At 52.0% G+C, this 13,199-nt stretch overlaps 1 protein-coding gene across 1 annotated transcript; it reads left to right on the top strand.

Annotated features, from left to right (window-relative positions):
• Positions 1-3,730: 3,730 nt before the first annotated feature.
• On the top strand, positions 3,731-11,149 carry LOC128278027 (uncharacterized). The gene is given in 14 exon segments (XM_053016661.1): positions 3,731-4,160; positions 4,231-4,788; positions 5,454-5,885; positions 6,000-6,272; positions 6,937-7,704; positions 7,909-8,508; positions 8,678-8,856; positions 8,929-9,068; positions 9,390-9,626; positions 9,720-9,870; positions 9,942-10,241; positions 10,303-10,706; positions 10,770-10,895; positions 11,098-11,149. Coding segments are annotated over 14 exon segments (4,650 nt in total).
• Positions 11,150-13,199: the final 2,050 nt, after the last annotated feature.

The raw sequence follows: 13,199 nt of genomic DNA, 5'->3' as shown, positions 1-13,199 counted from the left end.
ATATGGTCCAACCACGGCTACGGTGCCACGTGAGGTTATTGTGTAGTGAAGCGATATTTTATGATTTTTGGTAGTGAAAAGTTCTCTCGTTGTCTCGGCACAGTTTTTGCAAACGATCGAAATTAGTGCGAACGTTTGAAGTGCCAGCCGACCCGACGAAGTGACGATTGTGGCAAGGAATTGTGAAAGTGGTGGGAAAACTGTAACGATCCTTTTACTGGCGATCGGAAGTTGCATTGTGAATATTGGATTCAGGAGCAAGTGAAACTTTTTGCAGGTGAGAAAAATGTTGTTACAGTTTCCCAAAGTCTATTTTCCGAAAACGCCCATCTTTATGCTGATCTAATGCAATAACCAGGATAAACTATTAGTTCGAGTACACTGTCTTAAGCTCGAACTTTTCAGAAACTTTTTAACATAAGGCTCTTATTTAAAGCTTGAGATTATCTACTTTCTTCATAAGTGGGTGCGTTAATACATGACCAGTTATATGTTTAAGCTTAATAAAAAATCAAATTATTATGTAGATGCTTCGCAGCAAATAGAAACTATGGAATTTCTCTTGGATATGAAATCGTAATGCTAATAAGTGATTTTCATTACCTCGTTGTATGACATTGCTTATTTTGTGTTAAGTTTTATTGGTGTAAACTTTAATCAGAACAATTTTGTGTATCCACACAGTCAAATTCACAGGGCCATTTTGGGTATGAGAATATCAATATATTTTTAGCTTCGACAATGAAAATTAAACAAACCTTTTTAGGTAGATTGAAAACATTCAAGCTGCAGTTACAGATTGTTGGAGTGGTTAGACCAATCATCTGTTGTAGACAATTTGATTTTTGAGATTTGGGTACATTCTGTTTTGGTAAAAATCATATAACTTTGTATATGCTTCAAGCAAATAAAAATGCCTGTTATAGTGGTGAGGCAAACCAGCAATGTAGAAACGAGTTCTATCCTAAACAATACCCATAGACCTTGACGCGCTGGCCCTCGAATTCCTGGTCCGGTACGTGCCACACATGCGGCGCAATAATGGCTCGAAAATGAAATCATTAAAAATCTATTCAACGCAGATTTCTCCGCGCTGAACAACATCACCTCATTGTATCTGACAGCGAGCCTCAAACTGGAACCCGCGTCATAACGAAGCGGTGGTCGATTGTTTATTCAAGCGCTACGCCACGTGTCAATTTTCCTAGACCGAACCGTGCGAAGGTGTCGAAATCGGTCGACAGGGTGACACCGGCACGGGCCCATTTGACATGCGTGCGTGAGTCGAACACTTTCGATCGCCAACATGTTCGGTCACACTTAACCCACCGTTAACCGGCCAACAAAGGCAGGGTATCGAAATTGAAAAATTACATCGAAAAATAAAACCACACATTAACTGCCCCGTGCCCCGTCGCGGCGAGTGTTCGATCGTGGGCCGTCACACTTCAGATGCGTTACCCCGTACGGAACCGCAAAAGTGCTGTTGACCTCAATCAGCAATAAATTAGTCGGTGGCCCTGGCTGGTTTGGGTGGCCAGCAGGTGGCGCCGTTTAGCTGATACCCGCTGATAGAACGAAAGAGATGGAAACTGACTGGTTGGTCAGATTTTAAAGATCGCGCTCGAGTTAGTTCTAACGAGCGCCCTCTACCGTTGGGCTCTGCAGATAGGCCTGTCCGTTCTGCATCTGGTCACCACCGACCACCATATAGGAACGCAATAATTACATTCTATTTGTCCCACTATCCACCACACAAACACACGCGCACAGCGACCCGCTTGTGGGCTGGATTCGGACCTCCATTGCGCCTCATTCTCGACCGTTTTTTTGCCTCTCATGCCTGATGTTTTTTTGAAAATCATAAACCGTATCAAATCAACTGTTCCGATCAGGACCGGAAGTTGGTTCCGGTTTTTTTTCTCATTTAATTTTTCTGTTCTCTTTCGCCCGCGCGGTCGCTTTCGAACCATTCTTCGTAACGCACATACCACAACCGCAGCCATTCAGCCCATCAGGACGGCCGAGGGGGGAACTGGGGGGCCTCAGCCACCTGTTCGGTCACCTGCGACGGCTTACGGTTTACGGGTGGAAAATAGAATACACCTTAAATGCCTGCCACAAACGCCACCCTCACACTCAGCCACACAGACCGGGAGCGGCTTTGCCCATTGGGTTGGGCTGTGAAAAATTTCTCCACAACGCACGATCGTTTCGCGATCGGCAAAATGATGCTGCTTGCCAAAAACTGGATGCAACCCCGAGCGATCCATGACGTTACTAGGTTGTTCATTATATTCGGAGCCTCGATATCAAGGAGCGGTGCTACAAGCCTGATTTTTTTGTGTGATGTTGATACACTCTTCAAACGAATGTATGCGAAGTTTCATTTCAATCGGTCACTTACTTTTTTTTTACAAGCCATTTAGTATCGACATGTCAACATAATTTTTCACGATGGAAAAAATCAAGTATCGTGCAGTGATTTAATTTTTATTTTTGAAAGGTTTAAAAGCAAAGGAAAATTATGAACGAATGTTGAACGTATATAGGGACTCTTCAGCTTTAATTAGGGGGTTAAAATGAGGGTTTCTGAGTTAAAATGTGGTCGTAGTAGCTTTCAAAACGATCTATGACAAAAACATCAAAAAATAGACACAACTCTTTAAATCGTAAAAAAAATACAGGATATCGTATAGGAAAATTGTTGAATCACTGAATGAGATTTAGTATAATGCCTGGCCATCTCATTGAGCAGTATAACTAATATTTTAACTGAAGTTTTGGGTTCCTAAACGCTGTTTGCAAAATTGGCGCCGCATTCACTAAAAATGGAACAATGCACCAGGTCACAAGAGCATTTTGAAAATAGCGAAAATCCATGAATTAAAGTTCAAATTGTTGGAGTATCCACCCTATTCATCAGATTTGGCCCTTAGCGACTTTCATCTGTTTTCAAACCTAAAAAAAATCCTACGTGGAAAGCGTTTTTCATCAAATGATGACGTCATAGCAGTTGTAAAGCTAACTGTGACGTGACAAAAATACTGTCGATACTAAAAGGCTTGTAAAAAAAAGGTAAGTGACCGATTGAAATGAAACTTTCCATACGTTCATTTGAATAGTGTACCAATATGACAAAAAAAAATTAGACTCGTAGCAGTTATCGTATCGTAGCCCTCTGTTATCGAGGCTCCGAATTTAATGAACAACCTAGTACACCGTGAATTTAGGCAACCATTCTGATGGCGTTCTGATGAAACGATTTCTCTCGATTTAGCACGCATTGCTCTTCATTTTTTTAAATTGTTTGATCGGTTTGTTGATCTTTACTCGTTAGACCAATGAAGGATTTACCCACAAGAGACACATTAAAATGAAACACTTCATGCATGTCAAGTCCTTGCCAAGTTTTATGAACATAGTTTAGTTAGCTAGCACAGTTCCGCCTTGCCAATGTCTCGCCAGTAATTAATCTCGTAATCTCCTAGATCAGTGCGCCGACGCTATGAGGTGGTGACATGCGCGAAAGGTGTAGAAGACATTTTCTCTTTAGGCCCACCCCATCAAGTGACACCTAAGAGAGCTACAAGCTACGCACTACGAATCCCCCGCAAAAAACGAGTTGGTTCGCTGGACACCGATTGCCACCGGTTTCAGGCAGAGAGTTCGTCCAATCTCGCTGTCGACCACCACCCACATCCAGCAACCAGCAGCGGCACCGTGAGAGATGCGTAAAAAACAGAAGCTCCTGCCGGGGCTGTCCGACTTTTTGGTGCTCGTGCTGGTCGCTCGCCTAGCGCTGGTCCTTGGGCAAACGAACTGCAACAACGGCCAGGGCCGCATACTGTACGAGCGGCTGCCGAACCAACAGCTCCAGGGTTTCGACGATGACGTCGTGCGCGATTCGGCGCCCCCGTTTCGGGTGCTGGAAAAGTGTCAGGATCTGTGCCTGCGGGACCGCACTGCGTCCAACAATCTGGGACGGGCCTGCACGAGCTTCGACTTCCAGCCCGGCAGCCGGATCGCATCGTTCAGTGGGAGCGTCGAGTACGAGGAGTCCACCTGCTACCTGACCCGCGAGCAGGCCGCCCCGGAGGGCATCGGCAACCTGATGCTCGTCCCGAACAGTGTGCACTTCACTGAGGTGTGCATCAGCTGTAAGTGCACGACGCGGCAGGTGTTCCAATTCTTCTGGTCCCGTAATGCACGTCCATCTCTATTCCGCAGCCAGTAGACCGGACCGGGAGTGTCCCAGCAGGCGGTACGTGTTTGAACGTCACCCGCGCAAAAAACTGAAGCTTCCGGTGTCCGACATCAAGGAAGTGACCGCGGCCAATCGCTCCGACTGCGAGGACAAGTGTCTGAACGAGTTCTCGTTCGTGTGCCGATCGGCCAACTTCGACTCGACCCTGCGCAGCTGCGCGATGAGCCGGTTTACCCGGCGCACGCACCCCGAGCTGCTGGAGGACGATCCGAACTCGGACTATCTCGAGAACACCTGCCTCAACTCGGAGCGACGCTGCGACGGGCTGATCGTGTACGTGAAGGAGGAAAACAAGCGCCTCGGCGGTCCGTTCGAGGTCGAGATCTTCAACAACATGACGCTGGAGGAATGCCAGTCGCTGTGTCTGCGGGCGGAGAAGTACTTCTGCCGCTCGATCGAGTTCGACGACCAGACGAAGCAGTGCATCCTGTCGGAGGAGGACTCGGTGTCGCAGAAGGACGACCTCAGCATTAGCTCGAGCCCCACGCACCACTTCTACGACCTCGTCTGCCTCGACAATCGTAAGTAAACATCCGACACGCTTTACACGCTTCGCTTTACCACTGCTGCCAAATGGCGTCGGCATCTTTGTTTGGTGGGTAACCACCAAGCACATTGGAGCTCATTGGATTCTCCCGTACGCGACCCGTCACCGGGATTCGCTAGTCTGAAGTACGGAAGTAACACGCAAGAAGTTGATGGGACTTCAAGAGTATCTGGTCCCCCAGCTAATCGCGGCCCATACTCATTACCAAATCCGACAGCTTCCCCAAAGGCACGCTTCCTGCCCAAAGAACCGCTCAATCCCAATCGCTTACATCCTTGGCTTGCGCCTCCGTAGAATCCCCTGCTGCTAGACGCTTGCATTCTTTGCTTGTTTATGGGCCAACGTCCGCGACTTGGCTCAGCATTTCCATGTAGAAACCATCCATACCCTCAATACCATGTGTCGCATTGTCGTACGATCGCATTCACGTTTGAATCTCCCATCGGCTGTGGTGGCTGAGACGGTGGCGCCCCCAAACGGACACATTCGGAAGCGTGCGCTGAGTGCACCGGTCAGCGATTTCCCGCGTTTTTCCCCCCTAACTTGTGCTGTGGAACTTCCGCTTCCGTGGTCTCGGAATCCAATGGGCTCCTTCGGCTCCAACCGCCTAACCCGCAGATTGGCAAGCGAAAAACTGAGCAGAGTGCTCCCCTGAACCCCCGAAAACAACGCTCAACGTCTCGTCAAACCGTTTGTCTATTCCCTGCGACCCCGCCCTCTAACTCCCCACCGCGGCCCACGTGTTCCGTGACCCATGTCCGCTGGGTGCAGAGCGTGGCTCGGAATATCCGGAAACGTCCGCCACGTCCCACCTGTTCGCGAGTGGCCGTCGGCCCGATACCGCCTTCCAGCGGTACCGCAACTCGCGTCTGGGCGGCGAGTTTCACTCGGAAATCACTGGCAGGTCGCTGAGCGAGTGCCTGGATGAGTGCCTGCGGCAGACGAGCTTTCAGTGCCGCTCGGCCGTCTATAGTGATCGGTTCCGAACCTGCCGTCTCAGCCGCTACAACCAGCGGGACGGAATGCGCATCATCTACGATGCCGACTACGACTACTACGAGAATCTGATGCGTGAGTATGACCCTGCCTGCCTGCCTGCCGGTGCCCCCTGCTGACCGCGACCGCACGGACACGTGGCGTGGCGTTCGATTATGTGAATCCGTTTCTCATTGAAATCTTTCAAAGCGCACCTAGTCGGCGGCGACACGGACACCACCAATGGGCGACCGGATCCGACCGACTGGCGACCTCCGTACGGCGGAGGCAGTGGAGGAGCCGGAGGCGGTAAGTCCAAGTTGCACGGGCCAACCACCCTCAGCAACCAGCCGGTCTCATGGCCCTTCCCGTTCGCAGATCGTGATCGTGATCGCGACCGTGTGCCGGACGATCGGTTACCACCGGGACGCTACCCGCCGGGCGATCGGTACGGACCGATGGGCCCACGGCCCGACTACGGAGGTAGGCTTTCCGGTTTTCCGCATGTCCAACTCACTCCCTGCACCCTATGTAACTAATGTCTTGCACGGGTCAGCATCGCACGTCCCACTCACCGGTTAACCTGTTGGACTCCGGGCAAAGGTTACTTTGTTTTGCGCTTCAAGATACTGGAACCGATTGAACTGCGCGTAGCGTGAATTGATTTTTTACGACTCTTTCCTCACTTAGATGACTTTTTAATGATAATTTAAAGCGAAAAATTGATGACATCTAAACTCAGTCCTAACTTCATCTTTGTCAGATCCTTTATGCGGTCAATATTTGAAGGAGCTGTGAATTTTAAAAGCCTTTAGTTCGGACGTAACTTTTTCCAATGTCCAAATGCCTAACGATGTGCCATTCTCATGGTTTCAATGTTAAACGTTGAAGCTAATGGATCCTAAAACAGGACGATAAAACAGCTCTTGATGATGGTTCGCTTCATCGAGTTCATGAAGCTCCAACCACTTTTTGGCAGTATTAGTGGAAACAAAACTCAGTAACGTCCACTTTGCCCGAGAGTCCGACACAAGGGAGTCCAAAACCGCGAACCGCGCCACACCCAAAAGGCACTGTGAACCGTGCTGGAAGCAAAACAGGTCCTAAGCACCTTCCCGTTTCGCGGTGGTTTCGTTTCTTTCCCCAGGCGAACCGTTCCCCGGCGGCTACCCACCCACGGATCGGTATCCCGGGTCGACGGACCGCTATCCGGTCGGTCCCGGAACCGATCGCTATCCGTCGGGGGGCGGCGGCGACTACGACACCCGCTACCCGCCGGTCTACGACAATCGCTACCCGGGCGACCGGTACGGTCCCACGGATCGCTATCCGGACCGTGACCCCGATCCGATGTACCTCCCCGGGGGGCCCATGCGTCCGTATCCTCCCCACATGCCCGACTCACGCTACCCCCCGATGCCTCCCGATTCACGGTACCCACCCGGACCGGACTCCCGGTATCCCATGGACCGCTATCCTCCACCAATCGACTCCCGCTACCCAAGCGATTCTCGCTATCCTCCGACGCAACCGGACGCCGGTCGGTATCCTGCCGGTCCGGGTCCAGACTCCCGCTACCCATCCCCTGGCGGTGACTCCCGCTATCCCAGCCAGTCCGCTCGTCCCGATTCTCGCTACCCAATGATGGCTCCACCGGCCACACGCTACCCCCCGCCCCAGTATGTACCGCACATGTACGGGTCCGGCATGTATCCGGTGGCACCGTCGAGAACACCACCGAACCGAGGCTACCCCCCCGACCCGTACCCACCGCCGGTCCGCCCCATCGACAACAATCGCTATCCGGCGCCGGAAACACGCTACCCACTGGAACCGGCGGCCTCCCAGGGACGCTACCCGCCACCGTCATCGCCCAACGTTTCTCCGTTCCACAAGTACATGACTCGCCCGTCCGGTAAATATCACCACCCATCACCGACCACTCTGCGCCTTCCACCCTCCATTTGTCTATGTTCCACCACCTCGAGTAACGCCAGCCAGATGTGTGTGAAATATTTCACAATCACGGATGAAATGTTTCGCGCAAGTAGCTGACGCACCTTTTGTTAATCGATCTTCACCGGGTCGACTTCCGTTCCATTTCCGGTTTTCGTTGTAGGTTACGATCCCTACATGCCGCCCGGTTACGCACCGGAACGAGGTTATGTTGACGATCGCTACGGAGGATATTACCCGCCGAGTGGCGGAGGGCGTCTGCCACCGCAGATGCCCGCGTTCCCGGACCGTGACCGAGGCTACCGGCGGCCGGTCGTCGGAATGGCACCGGACGGCGGGGGCTATCCGTTCGAGATCCCGTACGGCCCGTCGGGCACCGGCTACGACAACACGGTCGGCGGTGGCGATGGTTTCGGCGGCTACGGACCACAGCGGCCGTACGAGACGCGCTGCGACAACACGGACACCTTCAAGCAGGTGGCGTCGAAGCGCAAGATGCGCAAACAGTTCATCCGGCGCACCATCAACGCCCCGTCGCTCGGCATCTGCCAGCAGGAGTGTGCCGGGGCGCGAGACTTTATGTGCCGCAGCTTCAACTACCGCGACGGGGCCCCGTACGAGACCGAGGGCAACTGCGAGCTGAGCGATCGGGACTCGCGCGATCTGGACGTCCCGAGCACGCAGATGTTCGAGAGCGACAGCTCCGACTACTACGAGCGGACTCCCGGTGGCCGCGGAGGATCACACGACGAGTGTCTCGATGGTGCGTAGCGTAGCTGTTCCTTTGGTTTGTTCCCGACTCCTGTCAAAGGGCTTCGGGTTGTCAAAATCTCAGTCCGAAGCTCTTGGACAGAAGTTCTGCAACAAAACAGTGGAAAACCCTGCCGCGGATTATTTCGCTGACGAGGCATCCTTTTCTACTCCCGACACAGTCGGCCAAGTTTGCAACGAAGACGGGATGGAGTTCACCTTGCGCACACCGGAAGGCTTCATCGGGCGAATCTACGCGTACGGGTTCTACGATCGGTGCTTCTTCCGTGGTAATGGCGGCACGGTGAACGTGCTGCGGATCAGCGGACCGCAGGGCTACCCGGAGTGTGGCACACAGCGGGTAAGTAGCGAACGTTCGGTACGCCAGTCCGTGGGAATTCCTTCTGAACGTCGCCTTTTGATCCGCCCCCAGTATGGTGACACGATGACCAACATCATAGTGGTGCAGTTCTCCGACAACGTGCAGACGGGACGCGACAAGCGCTTCAACCTAACCTGCATGTTCCGAGGACCCGGCGAAGCGGTCGTCACATCCGGTTACATCGGTGCAGGGTAAGCAGCCACGCCACTGTGCGGAACGGAAGTTACAGTGTCCGACCATAGTTCATTATCCTGTTGTACGATGCATGCCGCTGTGTTCTCCTGCATGACCCCGTCTCGAGTTAGTAGCCGTAGCATTAGTGGTGCCCGATCAGTCGATTACCTAGACTAGCTACTAACCGTATGTGTGTTGCGGTCAACCTTTGCTCCGATCATGTTACCCGCTCCCAGAGGATTGCGACCGGGAACCGCACCCTGCGGCTCGTAACATGGCTCGCAGACGGAGGACATCCATTGCATGATTCTCACGCGCAGTATTCAATCCATTGACAGATCCGGTAGCCCGATCCCGATCGAGTATCTGCCGGCGGAAAACTCGATGAGCAACAAGGTGCGGCTGATGATTCTGTATCAGGGCCGCCCGACGACCACGATTGCCGTCGGAGATCCGCTCACGTTCCGGCTCGAGTCCCAGGACGGGTACAGCCACGCGACGGACATCTTTGCCACGAACGTCGTCGCCCGGGATCCGTACTCCGGACGCAGCGTACAGCTGATCGATAACTATGGGTAAGGGCCGCAAGGCACAACCGGGTACCGGGAACCGGGCGTTCGTAAATTAACCGCCCTTGCGCATTGATTTCTTCCCCTGTCCCCATGCAGCTGTCCGGTGGACAGTTTGGTGTTCCCGGAGCTCGGACGATCGCGGGATAACGATGCCCTAGAAGCACGCTTCAACGCGTTCAAGATACCGGAATCGAACTTCCTCGTCTTCGAGGCGACCGTCCGAACGTGTCGCGGCGGCTGTCAACCGGTAAGTACCCGCCGTCGCCGTCCCGCCATCGCTAGAATCGTTGCTTAGCGTTGTGCTTCCCTTCACCGCAGGCTTACTGTCCCGGACCGAGTGGTCGTTCCGAGCCCTCGTTTGGTCGCCGGAAGCGCTCGCTGGAGAACGGAACGGAGTTCGGTGGACCAGCCGCCGAGCCACTGATCGGTGGCGGAAGCTCCCAGGCTGCCGGCGACGGCACCAACGAGGACGGCGAAGTGCTCGTCGTGAACGGCACCGTGGTGAACGGAAGTGCTTCAACGGTGAGGGCCAACTCGGGTGATGCGTCGGCCGAAGCCAACGTCGAGGCATCCAGCGCGAGCGGCGAGATGCCGGAGCAGGTGCGCGAAATGATTGAGGTAAGACCGAGCGCACTGGTCATCCACCCAAAGATTGACGGTGTAGTAAAGTAATCCCAAGACACGGTCCTACCATCACGCGCAGGTGTTTCAGTCGCGCGAGGAGATGCAGCAGGACACGGTCGCACGGAAGATGGTGGCCCCGGTCGAGTCCGTCTGCCTGACGCACGCCGAGTATTACGGACTGCTAAGTGCCGTCGTGCTGCTGATAATTCTTCTGATCAGCATCACGTTCGCGGCCGGCATCGGGTATCGTGGCTACTGGAAGGTGTTCCACAAGAACCGCACCCTCGACCGCCACTCGCCGGTCAACTCGTTCAGCCCGTCGGCCCTGCACAACGTGTCCGGCAGCCAGTTCGAGGCTTCCGGACGGGTGTCGACCTCCACCACGGGCCGCCGTCCGCACGTTCGTACGCCCGGTGTGTCGCTGTTTGGCAATGGTCTCCAGAAAACGTTCGCTACCGGGTAAGTGCCCTAGCCTTACTTGCCCACAGAGTTGCAGATTCTATGTCCATTTTCCCTTTCCAGCAACCTATCGAGGATGTGCCAGATTCCCGTGATGAACCCACTGTCCAGAAATGGGGCCACCAAAAGTGACTTCGACGACCCGAGTGAACCGATCTACACCGACCCGTCGCTTTTTGAACGATCACGGTACGGACGGCCATTTCAAACACCTTTTAGTAGCTAGTACCTTTTCAAATCTTCCAACTACCTTCGGTTAGATCGGTTTTGTAGTTGATCATTCGTTCTAAACTAGCCCTTTCTTCGCTCTCTTCTCTTTCTCTCTTCTTTCTCCGCACTCTCTACGATCGCAGAATATAAACCACGTCCTTTAACCAACGTCCCGTTTCAGATCGCTGCGCTCTATCGCCGTCGATCAAACGGAAGATGCCAACAATGTCTGAATGAAGAGCCACCGATCGGTTACGAAATTCTGCGCGCAGCACCATGTTCGGTGTTACCCTCAATGAAAAAGCCCTGGCGAATATTTTCTCAACAAAATTCGATGGAACGTTCCAGTCACATCGACCATCGATGCAATGTGCATTCATTGGCGTATTTATTTAAACAAACTAAACCACATACCGGAACAATTTGCATCTCCAAAAAGGAACGGAGACCGTACAGTAAACAATTTAGACACTTATTTCACCTAGCTTTCGTGCAGATACCCTGCCAGTGGTGTGTGCGCCACGGGTCCGAACTCTACACGCTTCTCTTTAAAGTGGGGCCAGTTTGAGTTCCAGCATTTTATGGTGAACCCGCGAAACAGCTATACCAAACAGAAGCTCATAATGTTAAGTACTGTGATTGAGGTAACAGAACAGACGCTTCGGCGGATCGAACGATGGGCCACTTCGCATAACCCGTTGCGGTGGAACCATGATCTTCGAAGCATGAAGGATTGAGACACAGCAGCATGGCAGGAGCATAGTTGTAGTTTCTTTTCTAAATAATTAACATACATAATCTAACAGGCCCGCTTACTGGAGGGATGCCGTATAGAGTATCTGCGTTCCTTTTGGTCCCTCACCGCTGATGTCCGTGGCTGTATGATAGGTGGCAAGAATGTGCGATTTGTGTCGCTCCTATTTATTCGATGGATTTCTTCTCTCCCTAACTTTCGCTCTAGCCTTAAGCCACGGTTCTTGGCCGACCGTGCGTAACGCGTAACATTAAAATCAGAGTTCTACAGAAGCTAACATTCAATTTAGCACTGTGTTTGTAGCGGCTAGGGTTTTCTATATAAAAAAAGATTAATAAATAAGCAAGAAAGAATAACTTAGTCGCGGTTTCACTTTTTCGATGTGTGTTTTCTACTTTTTCGACGGAGTTGTAGGATAGACATTTAAACACATTCCATTTCGAAAAAACAGGCGTTTGCCAATGCTATCGTACAAAAATCACGATCAAGATCGGGGAAACGTGCAAAACGTGATGAAAATTGAGGCGTTCTTCCATCTGCTGGTGCTGCTTCTATTGGCAAAACAAAAATGTCACGAAAACCCAGCGCGTTGTCGTTGGTGAAAAATAAACAGCTCAGCTGCCGAAGGGAAAGCTCACCCGCCTGAAGCAGCATATCGACCGTGAAGCATATCAAACGAGCGACAGCGAAGTTCTCCAGAATCAGTTACGTTTGCACTGCCGGTGATCGTGGTACACGTTTTTCAACTAAACCGCTAAAGTTGCCCTTAGGGCGCTACCTTTGGGATCTTTCGATATTGGCGGTCGATGTGCTGCGCGCCATGGTGCTGGGAAACGGTGTGCCAATAGTCTGTTTGATCGTTTCGCTAGCTGCTGGAACTATTTGCACAACGGAAACGGATACCGTAAAGAATGAAACATTGGTTTGCGAAACGGTATGCGATCCAAAGGTTAAATCGTTTGATAAGAGTCCCTTGCAGTCGGGTGTTAAACAGCTTTACATTCTTTCTCCTTCAACCAGCGCTTATGCTCAAAGCTGGAGTATTACGATAAGCTGAAGCAAAAGTGCCGCGACTTTCCGGGTGGTGGCTATCTGGTCATCATGGATCATGTGAGTACCCGACGAAATAGTCAAGATTGAACGTCTTGCACTAACGTGGCCGACTCGATTCCTAGTCAACCAAGTGTGCCCACGGTGACAGCGGATTACACACGTTCAGTCGACGCGACTATTATTACGTTTGCAACCCAGATGGGGTCATGATCGGATTATGTCCCGATAATATGGTAATTATACTTGTTGAAGAAAGTACAGATTTTATACTTAAAGTTGTACCTGTTGCAGGTTTTTAGTGACACCGAGAAGCGATGCATAACCGCGAGACTCCCGAACACCATCAGGGTACACGACGAAGCCCAGAACGGAAACATTGTTGTGCCGGAGTGTAATGGTGTTGGTAAGGTTTCTCTTATCTTCGTACCCGGATGAGATCATCAAGTAATTGTCTCTCTAGGATTGTTCCCGATACC

Source organism: Anopheles cruzii, chromosome 2 (genome assembly GCF_943734635.1).
Source record: "Anopheles cruzii chromosome 2, idAnoCruzAS_RS32_06, whole genome shotgun sequence".
NCBI lineage: Eukaryota > Metazoa > Arthropoda > Insecta > Diptera > Culicidae > Anopheles > Anopheles cruzii.
The sequence above is the reverse complement of the archived record's forward strand: the minus strand, read 5'-3'. Positions and strand labels throughout refer to the sequence as shown.